This window comes from Poecilia formosa, unplaced genomic scaffold, assembly GCF_000485575.1.
Source record: "Poecilia formosa unplaced genomic scaffold, Poecilia_formosa-5.1.2 Scaffold224, whole genome shotgun sequence".
Lineage (NCBI taxonomy): Eukaryota > Metazoa > Chordata > Actinopteri > Cyprinodontiformes > Poeciliidae > Poecilia > Poecilia formosa.
Genome location: NW_006800163.1, coordinates 464,023 through 484,989, shown reverse-complemented (window position 1 = coordinate 484,989; position 20,967 = coordinate 464,023). Strand labels below are relative to the sequence as shown.

General features: G+C 37.9%; 2 protein-coding genes across 5 annotated transcripts in view; both read left to right on the top strand.

Moving 5' to 3' along the window:
• Positions 1-2,348: 2,348 nt before the first annotated feature.
• Positions 2,349-12,288, top strand: LOC103149383 (troponin I, fast skeletal muscle-like). 2 transcript variants are annotated; one of them, XM_007568507.2, is made up of 7 exons: positions 2,349-2,426; positions 8,384-8,419; positions 8,657-8,693; positions 8,982-9,110; positions 9,300-9,389; positions 10,455-10,631; positions 10,886-12,288. In XM_007568507.2, the coding sequence occupies exons 2-7, from the start codon at positions 8,409-8,411 to the stop codon at positions 10,964-10,966; spliced, it is 525 nt and encodes a 174-aa protein (XP_007568569.1). In that variant the 5' UTR covers positions 2,349-2,426; positions 8,384-8,408; the 3' UTR covers positions 10,967-12,288. The 2 variants fall into 2 exon arrangements, with proteins under 2 accessions (XP_007568569.1, XP_016535348.1); XM_016679862.1 differs by lacking the exon at positions 2,349-2,426 and adding an exon at positions 2,716-2,812.
• A 1,398-nt stretch (positions 12,289-13,686) lies between these two features.
• The window catches only part of LOC103149382 (troponin I, fast skeletal muscle-like), an 8,945-nt gene continuing 1,664 nt past the window's right edge, over positions 13,687-20,967 (top strand). The window contains exons 1-3 of one of the 3 annotated variants that reach the window (XM_007568504.2): positions 16,465-16,541; positions 17,704-17,736; positions 17,947-17,983. In XM_007568504.2, the coding sequence (XP_007568566.1) occupies positions 17,729-17,736; positions 17,947-17,983 (45 nt within the window). In that variant the 5' untranslated portion in view covers positions 16,465-16,541; positions 17,704-17,728. Of the gene's footprint in view, positions 13,692-16,464; positions 16,542-17,703; positions 17,737-17,946; positions 17,984-20,967 lie in introns of those variants that run through there. The other 2 variants (XM_007568505.2, XM_016679864.1) reach the window with 2 other exon arrangements.

The window sequence follows — 20,967 nt, the reverse complement described above, 5'->3', positions numbered from 1 at the left end:
AGGATGGATGGATGGAAGGATGGATGGATGGAAGGATGGAAGGAAGGAAAGAAAACATTCAGTGCTGCATTATGACAGAAGAGGATTCTGGGAAGCTTGAGTTCCAGTTTCTCTGTCTGCCCTTGAAGACTCAAAGAACTGCTGTCGTAACAGTCTATTGCTACGCCCACGCAATGTTTATCTTGACTGCAGTAACATCTACAAAAATAGTCATTTAAAGATGAAAATGAATAATTAAGGATTCCAAGCAATGAAATAAATAAATTAAACCAAAGCATTTGCATGAGAGAAAGCCCTGTAGTTTTTTGTAATCAACAAACATATCAACTTTAGAGAACTTGATGCATCAGTTTGTGACGTTGTTTCTGTCTGGACTCTAACTGTTGATTCTTGCCTCTGTTTTTAGACATGCCTCCCTGTCAGAGCCGTTTCCATCAGCCGAGAATGTGTCAGCTGCTTGCTGTTGATCTCTCAATGTGGTTGGTGGTGGGTGGGTTTGTTTGAGAGGCTTTTATATGATAGGGATTCTTGAATTCTTACTCCAAATCATACGGGGAAATTCTGCCTCAATTTTGCTTCCACCAGGTTTCCTCTTCCTGTGGAAGCATTACTTCCTGGAAACCGATGCTTTCCTGAAATGGCCTCACAGTCAGAAGGATTTCCACAGCCATCTTTTTTGGTAAAAATTAAAATGTCTGTGGTAATTGATTTCTATAAACACAATGCGTAGTTATTAAAATTTATTTTATGATTATTTTATCTTTCAGGGATTTAAAGCAAATCAAGATGTCAGCGTGAGTAACTCAGAGCTGCAGTAACCTCTGTTATGCTACTTGGTCAAACTATGATATGTCAAACTGAATGGGATTTTTGATCTTCACAGCTGATATGTTTTTGTATTATCAGCCTGATAAAGAAGGATGGTTCTGTTCTGGTTCTGTTTATGATTCTGTTTTGGTTCTATTTATGGTTCTGTTTTGGTTTTGTTCTGGTTCTGTTCTGGTCCTGTTTTGGTTCTCTTTATGGTTCTGTTCTGGTTCTGTTTATGGTTCTGTTCTGGCCCTGTTTTGGTTCTGTTTATGGTTCTGTTCTGGTCCTGTTTTGGTTTTGTTCTGGTTCTGTTCTGGTCCTGTTTTGGTTCTCTTTATGGTTCTGTTCTGGTTCTGTTTATGGTTCTGTTCTGGTCCTGTTTTGGTTTTGTTCTGGTTCTGTTCTGGTCCTGTTTATGGTTCTGTTTTGGTTTTGTTCTGGTTCTGTTCTGGTCCTGTTTATGGTTCTGTTTTGGTTTTGTTCTGGTTCTGTTCTGGTTCTGTTTTGGGGACTACTTTGAAACTTCTGGGGATGATGATGCAAAGAAAGATTTTACATAAAATCAAGAAAACTATTATTTTACAAAATTATTAAAAAAAACAGACTTCCTTTAGTCAGCAGCCTCTTCAAATTGGTTGTAATACAGACTGCTACAGGAGATCTTTCCTACCCACAGCCATCACCATCTACAGTAACTCTATCATCAAATGAGTTACAACATTTAATTTCCATATGGGATCGATAACGTATTTTTGAATTTCATTAAATAAAATTTTGTTTCCATTTTGCTTTCACATAGATTCCTGTGATAAGTAATTTGTTCCTCTTTGTACTTGTATTGTTATTGGTCATTTTTATCTCCCTCCTGTGTATTCCTGCTGTTTACTTAAACCTTACCCCTCCACTGTCTTTATTATCACTTAGATGTTTCCTATAATCATAGTGTCCATCCCATGCTCTCTTTTTTAAACCCACTCCTTTGTATGCACTAGTCTAGTGCTTAATGTTTCATTGCTAATCAGCTCCACTGTGAGTAAATTCCTCTGTTGTTAGTTTGTTTTATACTTATGAAAACCTCACTTTGACTAGGACTTTGTCAGCACTTCAGTCTTTCTCCTCCAGATACAAAAACAATGTACTTTCCTTTCCGCTGACTCTTTTGTTTTTATCCTCATTGGTTTAGAAATGCTCTGTGGAAACAACCATGTTTTCAGTTTTCATTAAATCATCTCAACAAGGAAGTAATAAGACAAGAACAAAGCAAAGTGTAGACCTTTGCTTTGTTCTTACTTAAGATAAAATGAGTAACGAGCATGTCAGAATGTAGGCAAAAAATGAATTAAAAGAGCTGAAATGAAATGAGTTTTAATGGTACGAGTTAAAAAGGATAACAATCTTAAAGGGCGGGTTATTTATAATGCAGGCAGCCTAGGAAGGGGCAACTGACAGTGTACTGTATTTCATGACCTTGCCATCTCATTGGCTTGTCCAGTAATCCACCACCATATAGAGAAAGTGGAGGATTTAGAGGGCTTTCTGAGATTGCAATATAAACCTTCTTTACACTTTCTCAGCGTGGGACTCAGTCTGCGTCTGACTGCAGAAGCTCTGCCTCGGTAAAGGAAAAACTTTTCTCTATGCTCTTCATCTTGATGTTGCTTTGTTCTCTCTGTCAGCTTCCTGGTGGCAGCTTTTCATTTCTTTATTAAAGGCAGCAAATCTTTACAATGTAGAAACTTTGCAATTAACAGGTGAAGTTTTATGTGATATCACTTGTGAATGCCTTTGGTGTAGTGTGAAATTTTGTGTCCGACTTGGAAAGGATTTTGCTTTTTGAGGTAAGACAGGGCGATCTTCTCTGTTGGCATTAAATGCGTGTCCTGTTGGGCCGCCACAGTGATGTGTCGTCTGATGATGTGGAGCACTGAAAGCCAACGCCACGGCGAGGCTCTGAGTTGAAAATCAATCCAACAGTTTTTATCCTCCTGTCAACACCATGGAGGTTAGTATTTGGAGGAACACCTGGTTTGATACGGTGTTGACAGAAGTTATGTCTCTTTAAACGAAGCCATGTCTAAAGAACCCAGTCTGTTAAAAAGAAGTTAAATGGTTGTGAATCCCTCAGTTTTCCTTCAAGAGTTAAGGTTTCTCTTTTAGAAAACACTTAGGACACAAATGCAGGACCATATGTATATATATTTTCATTTGTTATTAGGTATTGCTGTGTCCAGATTTTCTTTAAATAAACTTGTAGGCAAGACATAGCCTCCTTTCTTCCTGTTACTACTTCAAGGAGCTCTGACATTTGTTCCTGTGCCAGTTGAATGTTTCAGATGCCTGTGGTCATCACACATCCTTTCTTTTCAGGGGAGCTGTTTTTTTTTTTCTTCTTCATACTTGATGAAAGCTTTGGGAACAGCTGTAGACCCAGGAATAGATGTTGCTCTGCTGCTCTGCTGCAGCTTCTAGGGATTACAATCAGCTCAGGCAGCAACTATGCAGCCTCAAGAGATTTGAAACTGTCTTAGTTTCTTCTTAACCCAGTGACATTATAAGTAAGGTTTTATATTTTGAGTGAAATACAATGTCTTGATAAAGTGTTTGACACAGAGTTGGGAAAAGTATTAGAATAAATAATAAATCCAGTATCACACAGTGTGAGAAAGACAATTGATCCAGCCACAGGACAGACAGCAGTGTAAATGCACATATAACACTGGGTTACAAAAATATTTTTTGGAAGTTGTCTATGCTTTTTCAACAGGATTATTTTGCACTGCTGAATCCAAAAATAAAATCCAATCTCAATCGGGTTTTTATTCTAATTTCAATTTTATAGAAATCTGATCCTCTGACTAAATTGATGATATTTTTGTGACATTATCAGTTCATTTTCGTTAATATGTTTCATCCAAAAGAAGTTTTAGGAGGTAAAAAAAAAGTTTTCTAACTTTTAATTGTATTAATTAAATGCAAAAAAATTGGATTTCTGTAAATTGAATAATAAACACTACTAAGTGTGAAGTGTGAAACACTACTACATGTGAATTGAACATTACGTCTTCATTGTGTAAAATTCTCAGTCTCTTTTCTGTCCTGATGGAATCTCTCCTCTTGCTCGTCACTCATTGATCAAATTCTCAGGAAACCAATCCAGACATGAGAACAAGTCATGCATTTGATGCTCATGTTGTTCCATAGTTCAGAAAGTTGAACTGATTGAGCAAAACCAAAGTGATTTTTGGATGCAGCACATAAAAATGACCCTAAAACTGTTGAAAAAACCCAGACAATATTTTAGCTGTAGACCAGTGGAATCTGACAGACGTATCAATGAGTCAATAAAAACACGTCACAGTGTTGTGATCTTCTCCATTCCTGCCCTCCTGTTGCATACTGATTGCTGTTGCCTACATCAGCTCCTGTCGTCAGTCTGGATTGGGGCTCCAGTCTTCCAGAGCTACCACCCTGTAACTTTTTTCTAACACACCTGGATCAAATGAATGGCTGCAGAGCACAGTTACTGCTGATGAGGAAAGCCAGCCTTTTTACTCAGGTGTATTGGAACAAGGATCCATCTAAAAGTTGCAGAGTGGCAGTTCTCAAAGTGGCCACAACTGACCAAAAGGTCAAAATCTCACATTTTGGTCAATATCCAGGTGGCAAACCTTAACCACAATTTTTGAAAAGCAACATCTCGATAATATTTTGGTGTGGTAGCCCTTCCAAAGTAGTAGCTTAGCCATAGTCGTCAGCTCATAGTTAACAACCCCTTTGGACAGATTCTGTTTTTGAGAGTAATGTATGTCCAGGTATGGACATTTGTCAAAGGTCTGTAATAAATGCTTGGTGTCGTCTTAAAGGGAACACTCTTGGCTTGACCAACACAGAGGTCAGTAGAGCTTGTTAAGCCAAAATTAATACACATTTTTCCACACTTTTCGCCTCAGCTAGGCGGTATCTGGGAAACAAGAGTTAATAATAACTGGAATACTCAACAGACTCTAAGGATTCAGAACATATATACCATACCCATACTGTCTGTTTATGGGAGGAGATTGAGCTGTGATTTGACACCACAGACCAACCCTGTTAACAGCCTTCAAGTATTCCATGTCTGACATCTTGACCATGGATCTGACTTGTTTTCTGACCACAGCCTGTGCCGCTTCCTGCTCCCTGGTTGCGCTGATGACATCTCTGCCTCTGTGCCTTCAACTCCCACTTCAAGTCTCTGGATTTTGATCAAATATTGAATTTCTTCTTTTTCATTGCCCATCGCTTTTACCAACCTGGACTTAAGAACTACTGTCAAAGTGACCAGTCACTTTCTCATGGTTAACTCAGACCATTGTAATATTGCGTGTAAACAAGTTTATCTGGCTGGCAGAGTTTCTGGCCTGACGTCTTTATCACTCTCAGCTTCCATCGTGTAGAATCCTGTTCTCTGTACGGTCCTGTGGGTGAAACAATCGCTGGTAAACAGACACTGTCCTCTCGCTCTGTCACAATATCAAGCTTCTGAAGAGAAGAGCCTGGGAAACCACCTCTTTTGGGTAAACCTTTTCTTCCTGTTCGACCTGGTTGCCTATCACTTGTCCTCCTATCTCTTCTGCAAGTCTGATCTGAAAATATGAAACACAAAATTGTTCCATTCTTGCTTGAACATTCTGATGAATAATTTTGTTGCTAAAGACTGTTCAGTCTTTTCTAAGTTATAGTTTCCATTTTTGGTCCAATGTGTAATAATATTGTTTCATACGGCTGTTGGGAGGCTTTTATTAGAGTTGGAAACTGAAGGGATTTAGAAGAGGAGGAGACATGGCAGAGAGCGATAAGATGCAAAAGAATTTGCTCAAAAATCAGAGATCCACTGGGATAGCGATCAGATTGGAAGATTTTCCTTGGAAAGTACGAAAGGCTGATTTATATTTGTTACAAGTAGTGATTGGTCATGGAAGCCCTCAACTGATGGGCATCACACTCATTAAACTCACGACCATGGATTTTCTTTCACAAAGTAAGTTTTTTCATCAGGGGGAAAAGGTTTTTCAATTAGTTTTAGTCGTTCGACACAGTGTAGCGCTGATGTGAACTACAGTCCTGAAAGTGTAACAAATGTTGCAATTTTGATCCCAACTGAACCGAGTCTACCGGACTATGAGGTGTGAAAACACCCTTAGTGAGTGTAAGCTTGAACTCGTCAACTGGAGGAGCATTCTCCTTCATGATATAATGGGACAGAACAGACTGGTCAACAATGGCAAGGCAGAAGCAAAGAACACCGTGTCTAACTGTCACTATGGTGGTTTTATGCCAGAGATAACAGAATACACGCATCTTCCTGTTTTATTTCTTGTCTGTGCAAATAATATTTTCCCAAAGTCTTGGTGATCATCAAGGTGTTTTTTTGGGAAATGTAAGACAAGCTTTTGTGTTCTTTTTCGTCAGCTGTGGTTTTCTCTTTGGATATCATGTGGATGCTATTTTTGCCCCCCTCTCTAATGGTCTGTTTTTTATTGTTGAATCATACACACTGGCAGCAACTGCAGCAGGTAAGGCCTTCAGTACTTTAGATGCTGTTCAGGATCTGTTATCGCCTTCTGAGTGTGACGTAGATGAGCTTCTTGAGAACTCTGTGCTGGCTGGGTGTTGCTGTTAGGATTCTCTTCTGTTCCATCTGTTGACTCCCATTGTGGACACTGGAGTCAAAAATCCCTTCTAGACTAACTGGCATAACTTTGTTTCTCATCTGTTCTAGATTTTTTAGCCCACCTCTTGCTGTCGTACAAGTTATATTATAGTGATTGTTTTGGAAAACAAGAAAGACATTTAATTAATTATTTTATAAAGAGGGCAATTATGGTTTCATCTAGTGTCAGGTTAGTTTTGGAAGCTATGATTATAAGAAATTAATCATCATTTAAAAATAGCTTTTTTGTCAGGTGACATAAAAATCTATTTGATCACTTCAAAATGACAAAACCAAAAATAAACAAAATCTGTAAGAGGACAAATGCTTTTTTAATGGCACTGTGTTATTGTAAAAAAAAATAAAAAATACAAAACATATTCAAATGTAAGAATGTTTTTAAAAACATTTCATTTTTGGTGAATTATCATTTTATCAATAAATTATCATTTATTGAGGACTGGTCAAGGTATTTGATTTTAAAATCAAAAAGTAAATTTAGCACAATTGGGAAAAAATAGATGGTTTAAATCATCCATTTAACAATACAAACTGTTCAATGGGTTCTTATTGAACAGAAACTGTGATTTCTATCTGTGGGTTTTGTGTTTAACGCTTATTAGTTCTCTTTGTTGAAATAAACTGTTAAAATAAGACTGACTGGTTGCTGTGGTTATTTTTTATTTAGCTGTTTTTCCTTTAACCATCCCACAGTCATAAGAGACGGGGTCTATTGGACCCCACAAGCTCTTTACCCTGCGTGCACTTTTACAAGTTTTTTGTGTGTGTTTGGTTTCATGAACTGACAGACTCCCAAACAGAACACACAGGAACTTGATTTTTTTTCACAGAACCTGTCCCATACCTTACTGTTACGACAAAGTGAATGTTTTAACAAATATGTTAAACGTAGTTTTATGAAAGTTCAATACCGCAACTTTAAATGTTGTTACAATGCAAGTTGTCATAAAGTTTCTAGCAAAATATTGAGCAAAGAAAGATCAACAGTGCCACCTGGAATTATTATCCCCCAGGAAATCTAAATGAAAAACAGACAGGTTCATTCTGCTGGAAAAAGAGACACGATTCAAATAAGATCAACAACATTTATTTAAGAATGGCAAAGCAAACACATAAAAAAGTAGAAAATGTATGACAACGTTATGAGAAATTAATTTGCAATATAATACCAAAAAAAATTAAGGGGAATTTTGATTAAAGTTTTGAATATCCAACAGTTAGGACCTTGGCCATGTTAAAATTAAAGGTGAAATAAAGACTATTCTACGTTCCTAAAATAAAAACATTTTGCTTAAAAATAATAGGCAGTTCTGTCAGCACAGAAATAACATGATTTAAACGTGAAAGGCAGTTTGCCTTTCTACTTTCCTGAGTTTTTCAAATTTTGCTGTGACAAAAAAACACAACCCCAATCTGTAAGATTAAAGCTGCTTTGTAATAATTTGAACAACAAAAAGAATAAACTATGGAATTATAAAGTCAGGACCCTTTTGTTTAACTCAGGGTACAACTTCAAGAAAAGTTGCCTTTTGATGTCGTTGCACTTTAGATTCTGACCAGTAGATGGTGCAAGAGAAGTCAAAATGAAGCAGGAGTGAAATTTAAATGGAGCCAAAATAAATAGCGCCTAAACTGGTAGCAGTCAGAAGGTTGAACAGAAAACCTGAAACAGATCAGTCTTCCTTTACCAACCTAAAGGTTAAAAACTATGAATGAATGTGCTGTTTATTATCAAAGGAACAACATGAGCAAAGCATGTGAGACTAAGAAGTGGAGATTGTTGAACAAGACAGAATGTTGTCATTGTAACACAGTCCTGAAATAGACCTGAATTCAGCTTTCTTTGATTTGTTTTAACAGATAGAGTCCAAATTCTACACCCAACATGGCCACTGAGTGAGTAAAATGTGATTTTTTTGTGCTTTGTATTTTGAGGCCAGCAGAACATGTAACATGTAGCTTCTGTTATGTTAAAAAACAAAAAACAAAAAAAAACATGTGTTGCTAAATTTTTGAAACATTTTAGGTCATTTTACAGAACATTTCTAAACATAATAAAAACTAAAAATCAAATCTAACTTTATAGCTACTTCTATTATTTGCCCTATAAAATGAATTTGTTTCTGTGTCCAGAAAAAGACTGTCTGCTAGACGCAAGCACACTCTGAAGGTAAGCCCACATAATTCAGAATTATATGTATGTGTGTGTGTCTGTGTGTGTGTGTGTGTGCGCGTGTGTGTAGGTGTTTGTGCGTGTGTGCGTGTGTGTGTAGGTGTGTGCGTGTGTGTGCGTGCGTGTGTGTGTGTGCGCGCGTGCGGTGTGGTGTGGGTGTGGGTGACCATGAGCTACTGTAAATATTAACACTTTAGCACAACATTCGATCCAGGAACACATATGTTTATACTTGTGCCTGAACTCAATCAGTGTATTTTCTGAAGGGTCTTTTTCTTTTTGCAGAGCTGCATGCTTGTGGTCGCAAACAATTTACTGGAGGCTGAATCTCAAGTGAAGGCCAAAGAGAGGGAGACGTTTCTGGCAGAGAAATGTCCTCCTTTGGATGTGCCATATTCCAGGGAAGAACTAGTGGTGAGAAGAAAACCGTCAGAATATTGTCCTGGTATCATAATGACATACCTTCACAAACAAGGCAAAAGTTTTTCCTGACCTTTTCTTGGATATGGATATGTTTTTGTGACTTATTTATGGGCCTTCATATAGCAAAATTCTGAACAAAAATCTGTTACATCTTTTCTATTTTTTTATTTTGTTTCTCAGGAACTGTGCAAGAAACTTCATCAGCAGATCAATATAAGTGAAGAGGAGAGATACTGCACAGAATTCAAACTGAACATGGTCCTCAATGAGGTGAGACGCCTCAGTCTGCTGGTTCTGTCTGGAGGGAAACTGGCCGGGATTCCACATGTTGAGCTCTCTCACAATAATCTGCTAATAATAGAATAATTCTTTCTAGGGATGCACGATATACTAAGACTTATTTGGCCAATAACCGATATCAATACTGATATTATTTTCCTATACCTACTTACTGAAACTATATGGCTTTCTCTGCTGTGGAATTAAAATACTACATTATCTTTGTCAGTTTAGCCTGCTGCCAAAAGCAAATGCTAAGGAGGCTGAAAATGATCTAACACCTTCAACTTGCATTATGTATAATGTCAAATTTATTCATGACATCTTCTCTCTAAGACAATGACAACACTCAACCAGAGCAAATTTGTAAATCTTCATAAAATAAACGAGTTAAAAGCACATCAGTCATGCATTAATACTTAACAGTTTCTGATGATGAGGTGCTGAGCTGCAGGCATCATTGTCTCTGGTTTGTCAAGCAACTCCTTTTATGTCCATGAATCATTTTGAATGGTCGATGTCTGATATTAAATTTTACAGCTAATATCAGCCAATACCGATACCATGCTGATAATATTGTGCATCTCTAATTCTTCCTTTAGTTCGGTGAATGCAACATAATTAAATAGCAGTAGATGAGTTGAGAACATAGCATTCTTGAAGTGTGGAAGCTAATATAACGGAAGAAGACTTCAAAGTGGTAGTGCTCAGCATGGGTTTTTCTATAAATGTTCAAGGTGTTTTTTGACCTGTTGTACTGGGAAGAGACTTTGGGTCATATGACTGAGAGAATGTTTCAGAGCAACCTTAGGAATGTCAGGAAGCCTCACTAGATCAGCGAGACCAAGCTGGACGATGGAGGTTTGAGGATCTGTGCTCTGGAAAGACATTTGAGTCCCGCATTTTCTTTGTCTGCACTTTATAAACTTTTAAAGAAATGTTTACAAATGATTTCCAGCTCCATTAGTAGCAGATCTCAGAAGACAACATGACCATCTTCGGAAGACAGAGTTCTGATTGGTGACTTTAATTCAACCTTTCCTGACCATTCTACAGGTCAGGGACCTAAACATCAAGATCGTGGATCTCAGAGGAAAGTTCAAAAGACCACGACTGAAGAAGGTGCGTATGTCCGCCGACGCCATGCTGAAGGCTCTGCTGGGCTCCAAACACACGGTCAACATGGACCTGAGGGCCAACCTGAAGCAGGTCAAGAAGGAGGTCAAGGAGGAGGTGAGCTGTTCAACATGAACAAACTCTTCGAAAACTAACTAAACTCTAAACTTCCACTTTATTTTTTTTTGGTTAGATCTCTCAAATGTTGCCCTTCTTTAGAAATCATTTCGATTTAGTTTTGGCCTCTATATGAGAGGATACGATATAGAAATAATTAAAGATGTTGATGTTAACACCAGCTTCCTCACAGATGATTTGTACGTTTGATTTTTCAACCGCAAAAACTAAGAATTTATTTTTTGTGTTTTTAGGACAAGCAGCTACGTGACGTGGGAGATTGGCGCAAGAACATTGAAGACAAGTCTGACAGGAAGAAGATGTTTGACAGTTAAATATTATATCTATCAAAGCCTAACAGCCCTAACAGAATGATGTTTTTTTTTTTGAGGTGGTGTTTTGAGGTCATGAGCAGTCAATATCACACTTACAGCAGAAAATGTTCTTATGGACTTATTAACTTTCTAAAAACAGCTACTGACTAATCAGAGCTTTGTTCATTCATTCATTCATTCATTCATTCATTCATTCATTCATTGTGTATGCCTTTGTTATAACATGAACACATCAACATGGAATGAGAAGATGAACTTGTCTTGCTACTTTTCTGGTTCTGATCACTGCAACAGGTTGTGATAAAGCTGAAGCAGCTTTAATTTGAAATGATAAGATTGAGTCATGGAGTAAGTGTGACAGAGAATGAGGATGACACAACAGAGCTTTGCATATATTTGAAGGATTGATGGTTTTTGAAGCGTCATAACAGAGTCCATTTCCACCATTTTAAAGGTGTGATTCCAGGCAGACGTGTGTCACACACAATCACTTAATTATTTTTTGAAACAAGTTTTGTTTCAACATTTTGATGATATTCAGTGAATTATCTGCAGCGAGTAAAGCATTGACAACTCATAACCCCTCAGCAGAACTCCACTAAAAATCTCTGAACTGTCCCTTTTATCACAGGTTTTAGGGCTAAATCAAAGGTGAAATCATTGTCTGCACAAGTAGGAAATGATTCAGTTCTTGACTTTACAGGTTTAAATTGTAGCAAAATGCTTTCCAACAAAAAAGCCAATCTAAGCATCTAGAATCTACAAATACTCCTGATCGTCTGAAGCCGATCAGAAGTACAGTCTCTAGCTGGCCATCATTGACAAAGTTTTAATAAGTTTAAAAACTGTATCCACGTAATGTTTTACAAGAAAGTCAAACTTGTCATCCTTCTTAAAAGAAAATTAACAATGAGGTTAGAACTGAGTGTACAGTCCTTCATATTACATTTTATTCAAAATTACTGCATGGAAGAACTTAAGCATGAATTTTAGATGTCACTTTTCACAGTAAATTCCCTTATGAACTTATGAAAAGACAAGAATTACTAATATTAATGCCAAATTTCTCCCCATTTTTGTCTGACGATAATGGCTCCCCCCCACCCCTTGCTTTGATACTTGACTTGAGATATAATTTTCTTTCCTATTATAGAAGGGACAGAAATCCATCCAAGCTTTCTTTGGAGTCCTTATTTGAAAAGCTTTAATACAGAAGTTTAATGTAAAAATGAAGTCAACATATAAATGTTCATTCTGTTTCATGTAGCATGTTATGTCATCTTGTCTAAGAAAATCTGAAATTAAATGCACAATCCTCAACTCATTTGTTGTTGGACCTAAAGTGTTTTCTTCTTTAAAGGGATTTCTTGTTTTACATGGGGAGTCATGAGCTGAAATAAGTTGCTGTTATGAGATTTTGAAGTAATTAAAACTCTGGAGCTGTTTTCCTAACATTTCAGTTTTATTGTTTTCATTTCAGTATTTTGTAAAACACAATATTTTCATGGAATGTGTTTAACAAGCAATCATAAATATTTTTTACTGACTTTAATCATGAGTACTGCAATTTAATTTGATATTAGCTTATGGAAAAACTAAACAAAGAAAATCATAGCGAAGGAAAATACACCAGAGGTTTTAATCAGATTTGTTGCTGATAGTAATAATTGGAAAAGTAAAAAAGTGTTGCTCATGTACAGGATTTCTTTACAGGGTTTGACTGAAATCTTTACTTTTGAAGCTGTATTATGTAGTTTTATGTAATAAACCCCAAAAATCTTAACTGTTGGCAGAAAAGGAAACTAATTGATTACAAAAAAATAATTAGACCTAAATTCCTGAATCACTGTACTCAGATTTTTTGTATTCCTGTACTAATGGGACCACATTGATTTGCAACTGATGGATATTGACTGAGGTCTATTATTCCTGCACCTCTAATATCACTTTTTACTGATGCACCAAAGAGAATCTAAATATTGCAAAATTTAAATAATCTAAATCAGGATCAGAAGGTTTTCAACATTCAACATTAAAATTATTTAACCCTCCTGTTATGTTGCGGGTCAAATTGACCCGCGAACATTATTGCTGTACCTCAGAAACAAACATAACAGGAGGGTTAATTATGAAAATTTACAGTCTGAACACTTTGATGACACACATGATATCATGTTCAAAACAAGTGATGCATGAACAAAGGTGACACTGACACAAAGTTTGCTGTGGATACAGAGGGAGGATAAATATAGGCATAGATGTCAGACAGGCCCCCATTCCAACACTTGATAGCCTAAACAGGATCTTGTGTGTTTTGTTACCCACTTGGTGAAGTGATATGTTATATTTGAGATTGAAAAAGTGAACTGAAGCCGAACACTTTTGTGAGAAAGTTTGGTTCCTGGGAATCGAAAGAGATTCCCAGGAGCAGACAAAGTTTTAGTGAGGATGGTAAAGAAGGGAAGGAGACTGGAGTTCCTCCAGAGGACTGGGATGGGAGAGGGAGGTCTAATTCTGGAACCAGTCCAAAAACAGCGGAGTCATCTCTGAACTTCAGGAGCTTCACAGAGAGGCCCACTGAGGAGCAGACATTTGTGTAATGAGAGAAGATGTGTGGGGAGGGAACACAACCCTGGTGGACGCCGGTACCTATCTGTAACAGAAGGTGGATCCCTGCTGCCGGTCAGTCAAGAAACTGGTGATCCACCGACGAGTGGATGTCTGAGTTGATGGTGTTCAGCTCAGACATTCCCTGGCTGGTCAAAATGGCATAAGATGAAGTGTACTCCCAGGTTGACTGAGTCGTCTGCCAACGTGCTTGGTTTGTGAGCAAACACTGTGCCATTGATGGCAGGGTGCCCAGCAGGGGGGCTCTGATGTCCTTCAGACATCAGAGCACCAGTTGCTAAGAAGGTTTAATGAACACAGACCTCAGGACGACAGCTGTGCAGTGACTGAATCCTGTGACGGCATGTTTATTGGGGAAGTGGTTTTGTGCAGCAATGAACCTAATCAGTGTACTATATAACTATATAGTGAAATAGGAAAGAGCAGCCAACAATCTTTCTGTCTCTGTATTATCCTATGAGTACCAACCTGCTGAGGTGTGCTATTACAACACAACATATTAATGAAGGAGGAGATTTGTGCAGTGGTGTTCTGAAACAGCATAATAGAGCTGGTGTCTCCAACTCCAGCTTTTAGCCACATTCCCGCTCCAACACAGCTGAGCCGATCAATTCACAGCAACTCCAGGTTTGGCAAAGGCCTGGTAACAAACCATTCTTCTGATTGATTCAGCTGTTGGAGCACCTAATGTTTGGTTGACTCACCAAAATTATGTCTGTTGATTTTCAAAGCCTGAGAAACCCTATACATGATGACAAAAAAAATGAAGGATATAACAGGTTTGGTCCTACAGTGTGAGTGTACAGCCACACAAGAGAATCCACCACACAGATGTCAAAATCTTGCAAAACCTCTCAATCGGAAGGAACCTAGTTTGACATTTTAACCAGACTTAAAAGTAGCTGTTGAGGTCTGATATTAGAAGCTCCTGACATAGAGCATAGGGGGTGTCTGTGTCTGCTAGCAAGGAAGATGACAGACAAAGCAAGAGGAGAATACACAAGATGGCAGGTGGCACTTTGTGGTGATGTCACACTCGAAACAGCTAGCAAGTGCACGAAGCGCTTGTGATCAATACTTGTACAGATGTGTGATTGCGCTGCAATGGTGGCTTGATCAGTGAACTGCATCACAAAAAGAATGCTGTTTCCAAGGTGACAGGGCAAAGGAGTCAGAATCTATCAAGACTCTGAAGCTCACAGAAACATATCGAAGATCCGAGTGAAGATGGGAGTTTAATGACTGATGCTGAATTGTAGCTATGGCAATGCAGAAGCCATGGCTACAGTCTGACTGCATGTACAGCCACTGCGCCCTCTGACCACTACCAGCAGGGAAGAAAGGTGAAGTGTCTTGCCCAGTGAGACGAATGGAACAAGGATTGAATTGGCAACCCATTGATTATGGGACAGACTCCTATCACCATCACCATCGTCATGGTGCAGATGTCACCACCTGAATTCTCCACCAGGAATTGGAGCTTAACTTGGAGAAGCTGGCAAACTTTTCTAATAAGTTAAACCTTCTAAATCTGCTCCAGGCCTCCAGGGTCTGCCAGTTTTATTTATGTCTCTGCTCCACCACCGCTGTTTCAAATGTCCCAACTACCTCCTCCACATGTCCACGTTCTGCAGAGGCCTCCTGATGCATCAGTTGGTCAAGGTGTGTTAAACCAGGGAAAGAGCCAAAACATGCTGGCCTCTTAAAAAGTGACTTTGTTCTAAAGAAGCAAAAACGGAAAATGGAGAAAGATCACATTTTGCAGACAGCCTGCAGTTTAATGTAAATTGCAATCGCACCCAGGCAGGGGTCAGAGCGAATGCCTCTGGAAAACCTGCCCACCTGAAATCACCCCCCCTTATTTTTATAACTTGTGTTAATATGAGAGGTCTCCTGGCAGCCAGAGAAAAATCTGGAAGCCTTTCTGTGGACAGATTCGCATCTCCAACCATTAAGCCAAAGTGAAATGCTTACCAGGCAGTAAATGAGTTGGTGATATTTATAGAGTGAAGTGTAGGGGTGCATAAGGCTTTATTTGGAGTAATAGTGTTATTGGTTTTTTGCACCTCTGTCCCCTGTTCCTCTTTCTGAGCTCACAGGTGACTGGAAATGCAGCGTAATCGTGTTTGTGTTAAGAAAGGTAAAATAATTTGATTCAAACTGCTTTCTTTTTTTTTTATTTACAGCTTAGAGACAGGTGTACATCCCACAACGGGTCAAGCACAAAGTGTGATAGCAGATGTTAGATCGTTATTTGGATCAGCTGAGAGTAAAACTGCATCTCACTGAGACCGGCTGCCTTTAACTCTTTGTTTCCTCCCAAAGCTTGAATGTGAAGCGCAACAGACTGTTTCCAAAGCAAGTCTCCAGCAGAAACATGGGGTGACTGGTTCTCAGGAATAATGTACTTCAGCTGGATACATGACACACTAACGCTAACAGAGCTGGCTCTGGGATGCAACACATTCCTTCTGCAACAGGGGAAATCTTCTTCATGATGGTAAGAACTAAAGATATTTATTTAGTGATGAAACAACTTTTCTTTCCCAGTCTGGTGATGGATATGTTAATGCTGCAGTGAAGATCTTTGTTCTTTTGTGATTTCAGTTTTTGATAACTTTAGCTAACCATCCTGGGAAATTTTTACCATCAGATCCTGAAACTTGAATATATTTCTGACTTTTTCAGCCCATTTACTCCCCTGTAGAGGATTCCAGCAGCTCTTAGCAGGACCCTAAATGAATAGATGCTCCTCCTTGATGAGATGAAGTTGGGGGGGATGGTGATATTTCAGGCGCTTGATGGCTGATTGGACTGAGGATCTTGTATTTCCATAAAAAGCCACTCCACATCCAAGAACTGAAGCCTCATATATAAAAACACCCTGATGGTGATTTGTTCTCACTGCCTCTACTGTCCTCCTTCTTGGCTTTCTGTTTCATTGTAGGTGAGACCTGGCTGCTTTTCTATCTCTTTTTTTATTCATGGTGTCTCTGTACAGCTGGTACATGCATATGAACTTTAGTATTAACATGTTAAAGTGCTACGGTTGCTACGGTGATGAAATCCTGCAATGCAGAAGGCAAAGATTCAACAAGGAGGCAAAGAAATTTCAACTAAGGAGTTATTTGCTCTTTTCTCTTTTTTCTGACATGACTTTTTAGGATTTGTGGCAGGTATTTGGTTTGAAAGCTTATTGTATATTTTATAAAGTAAAGTGTTAGTGTTATGTTTAGAACAATTTGAAGGGTGATTTACAGAAAACTTTTTAAAAACATATATTTGAAATTTCAAAGTTGTCAGTTGCTTGACTAACTTATTCTTTTGTTCTCATGTTTATGACATGAAGTTTATTTTTTCTTCACAAATGTGCATAACTATGAGTCAGCTGTTAAGGTTCCTGGAGATGCATGTGGTTCACAAAGAACAGAGGCTCCCTGAACACAACAAAGATTTCTCACCACAAACAGAACTGTTTAATCTGGAGGATGAAAAAAGAAAAGATTTACAACTATGTTTAATGTGTTAAAAATGAATGTCTGCTTTTAGTTTACTGAAACACATTTTGGTGTGATGTTACGTATTAAATGTTTAACGGAGTTGAAAAATGTCTTAGAAAAAAAAAATCATGCTTTTACAAAATAAAGGTCACATTTCTGTTTTCCTATAAAGTTTAATAGTAAACCTATTTCTCTGTTTGTTGACATTGTGACAAAAGCAGCTAAGCTTGAAATATAATATACTATACTATATCACTCTGAGTCTACTGGACTTACAGTCCACAGACTTAAGTCCAGTGTGTGTGAGTGTGTGTGTGTGTGTGTGTACATAGGTGTGCTTGTGTTTAGTGGCTGCTATTAAAGATGCTGTTGCAGCACATTCACATGCAAAGTTATTTTCTGCAATAAGAATTAAGTGTTAATTCCCACAGGATGTTTGGCTTATCCCACTCTCTGCGCCAGCTGTGACATCTGACCCTAACCCTAAACTTAGCTCTATCACCCCTCAGCTGCTCATTAAAAGTTTTAATAGGCAACATTGGGACACTGTGGGGCCTCTTGTGTCATAAGGTTCTTATTTTTCTACTGCTGTTTCTTTTTTCCAAACAGGCTGTGAAAGAAAGAAACTGCCAACATGTCTGAGTAAGTTCTCCTTTTGCTTTCCGCTGAAGAGACAGTGTTTTCAGACCTTTGGTTTAACTTGACTGAGAACATATTCATAATGTGCAAACGTTAGCTCAGAAGCATTAACTATTATAAATACTGACCCATAAAAGAGGAAGCAAATGTATGAAATGGATTAGAATCCATTTTAATATTCAGTATGTTTAATTTTGTTTGTGTTTCTCACAGAAAGAAGATGACTTCCAGCCGCAGGCACCACCTGAAGGTAAAGCAGTCTGCTGACTGGGCAGGGCATTCATCATGTGTTATGCTCATTCAGAACTCACTTTATTAAGCAAAAGCTTCATAGCAGTCATTAAATGACAACACCGTTGTTGATGGTCTGGTAGAACAGTCTGGAGGAAAGTATCTTAGAATGTTATTAAAATACTTTTGTTTCTTAAAAATTTTTTTTTTTAAAGTTTTAATGGACCCTTTTTTGTTACTGACAATCAATTTAATGATTGAGTTCATGGTGTTTGACTCTTAACTAGTTTAGTTTGATTTAATTAATTACTGCCTCTCATTTCTCTGTTCACCACACATTCCTTTACACTTTCTCTCATGTCACCTGTTGGCAAAATTCACTTGCATCCAATCACAGAGCAATGTACTAAACAATGTACTAAACAACCAGCCCAAGTACAAAAGTGTATTTGGGCTGCAGTTCATGTTATGGACTTATTTACATTAATCTCACTTATTTCTTTTGGTTTAGTGATGACAACTTACTTTTTTTTGTGTTGAATTAACTTAAAAGTTGCACATTTTTAACTTAAAGGAACTTTTACTTTGACTTTACTTGAAGTTGCATTTGTATCCTGCATCTGGCATCATGACACAAGCTTCACCAGGGACAGATCCTGTGCCAACCAGGGAGCTGCGATGATACAGGATTGCAGCACCTGATCATGTATCACATAAGGAGCCTTAGTCCAGTCGCAGGTTCAATTCCTGGCCTGGTGACCTTTGCCGCATGTCATCTCCCTCTTTTATTACCCACTTTCCTGTCTAACTACTCTCAAATAAAAGCTGCCTGAGCCAAAACACATTTTAAAAAATATCCTTTATTAGTTTTCTTCTTTATTTAAGAAAGCTAAATGATTAACTGTACTTTGTTCAGGTGTAAAAGCCCATCTGAACGCTGGTGCTGCAAGCAAACCAGCTCTGTTCTGAATGAAAACATGGAGCTTTACTTTCAAGAGAACCTTGTTGTGATCCGGTTACAGTTGGAATGGAACTGGACCATCAATAGAAGAAGTGATGATGTGTCCTATATGTAGGAATTTACAGATAAATAAGTGATCTGAAAATGTTTAAGTTCTCTTTCTACATTTGTCTCATGACCACTGAGAGACGAGACAGCCACATGCTGGCAGTCAATCGCCTCATGAATGGCTCTTAGCTGTGTGACATCGGTGTAGCACAACCAGCTCATCATGTTGTCCTGGCAATTTTTGTGAAAGTAAACCAAACCAAATGAAATGATGAATCTTTCTTTATTGACCACCCAATCAAAATATGTCATCCAGTCTATTCTAGAGTGGAAATCTCTTTGACTGCCTGTTCATTTATGCTCTTTGTTAAGAATTGTTGAGCTTTATCCCACCAGAAGGTCTTATTTTATTTCTAAGGGAACATTTCATAATTTGGTGCTGTCATGGACGTTCTTAAAACAGAACATATTGCTGGATGTTTGATGAAGTTCAAGGTTTTCTTCTGGCTGCCACTGAATGCTGCAGGGTGTACAGTTTTCTCTTAAAGATGTTTTCTTGGAAGCCAGGTGTGTTGTGGAACATCTTTTCTCTTATTTTGTGAAAGCAGAGCATGATGTTGTGACTACTAGCCTGACTGGCTCCCTGTGCAATTCCACTATTATTAATCAAATCAAGTGGAGTCAAGGTCTGACAGTTCTCTGTCAATAACAAACTATTTCCAACTTTAGGCTGCACTCAGCCAACACACTGCTAATTTAAAGAGCCCCAAGTACAAATCAACTCCAAATTAGAAGAATTTTTGCAAAAATAAAACAAAAAACATTTATTAATTTATGTTACCATGTATATATGTTATTAGCTATATTCAGCATTACTTTGACTGTAGGTTTTACCTGCCTTTATAATATTAGTCAAAAGAATCTACAGCAAGATGTCGATATGAAAAAAGAATGTTTACCATGATATTTATCTTAGTGTTTTCATTATGTTTCTTATTGCACAATATAATTTTACTAACTTACACAATGTTTATCCCAAGTACATATTTAAATACAATAAGTTTCCTCCCCTAAATGTCAAGTGGGAATGTTGCAATGGGAATCCTTTTTGATTTCCAACCATGCTTCATACTTTTTCTCCTACCTTTTCTAAATTACTTTCAATTTTAAATATTTTGTGCCTAATCTGAGATTTTTTTAATACAACATTAACATATGAGAACAGTGTTTTCTGACTTGTGTTTAACGACAGAGACATGTTGTGATAACGGATCACTTTAATAATTTTAGAACATGATGTATGCTTATTTACACTTAGAAACTAGAATGTAATCATAAATATGAATATGGTTAGACTATAGGTTCCCATCTGATGTCAGTCAGTGTTTTCCACTTTCAGCAAACCTGATTTAAAGTTTGTGTCCTGCATGTTTTAGATGTTCCCCTGCTGACCCGACCAATAGGACTGAGTACTTAGTAAGCAATTGTAGCAAATGATGATGTGGTAAGGAGATCATGCAGACACATCTAAAACATCAGGGGCTTGTGGGCCTTGAGGGCCACTTAAGTCAGGTGTGTTGGACCAGGGACACATCTAAACGTTACAGGACACCGGAGCTTAGGGAGTAGAGATGAAGAGCCTCGCTGTAGGATGTTGTTTAATCTGCTAAGGCTCTTGGTAGTTTCTTTTCGTCACTATTTGTCAGTTTCCACTGGCTGGATTTTACTCAGAACAATGTCAAAGGAAATAATGTAAATAGAAAAATGGAGGTGAGCAAAGTTAGACAATTTAAGAAAGATTTTAGTACTCCATTTGTAAACTCTAATCTCACCAAACAACTGAGCATTCTTTAGATGTCTCATGAATAGAAACAGAAACAGTTTTGCCGTGATAAATTTACTATCTAAGAAAATAATACCCTTAACTAGGTGAAAAATGCACTCTATCAATCTATCTATCTATCTATCTATCTATCTATCTATCTATCTATCTA

Coding starts and splice junctions, on each gene's coding strand:
- LOC103149383 (XM_007568507.2), top strand. Junction 8,694..8,981: donor GACGCAAGCACACTCTGAAG/GTAAGCCCACAT, acceptor TTCTTTTTGCAG/AGCTGCATGCTTGTGGTCGC. Junction 10,632..10,885: donor AGAAGGAGGTCAAGGAGGAG/GTGAGCTGTTCA, acceptor TTGTGTTTTTAG/GACAAGCAGCTACGTGACGT.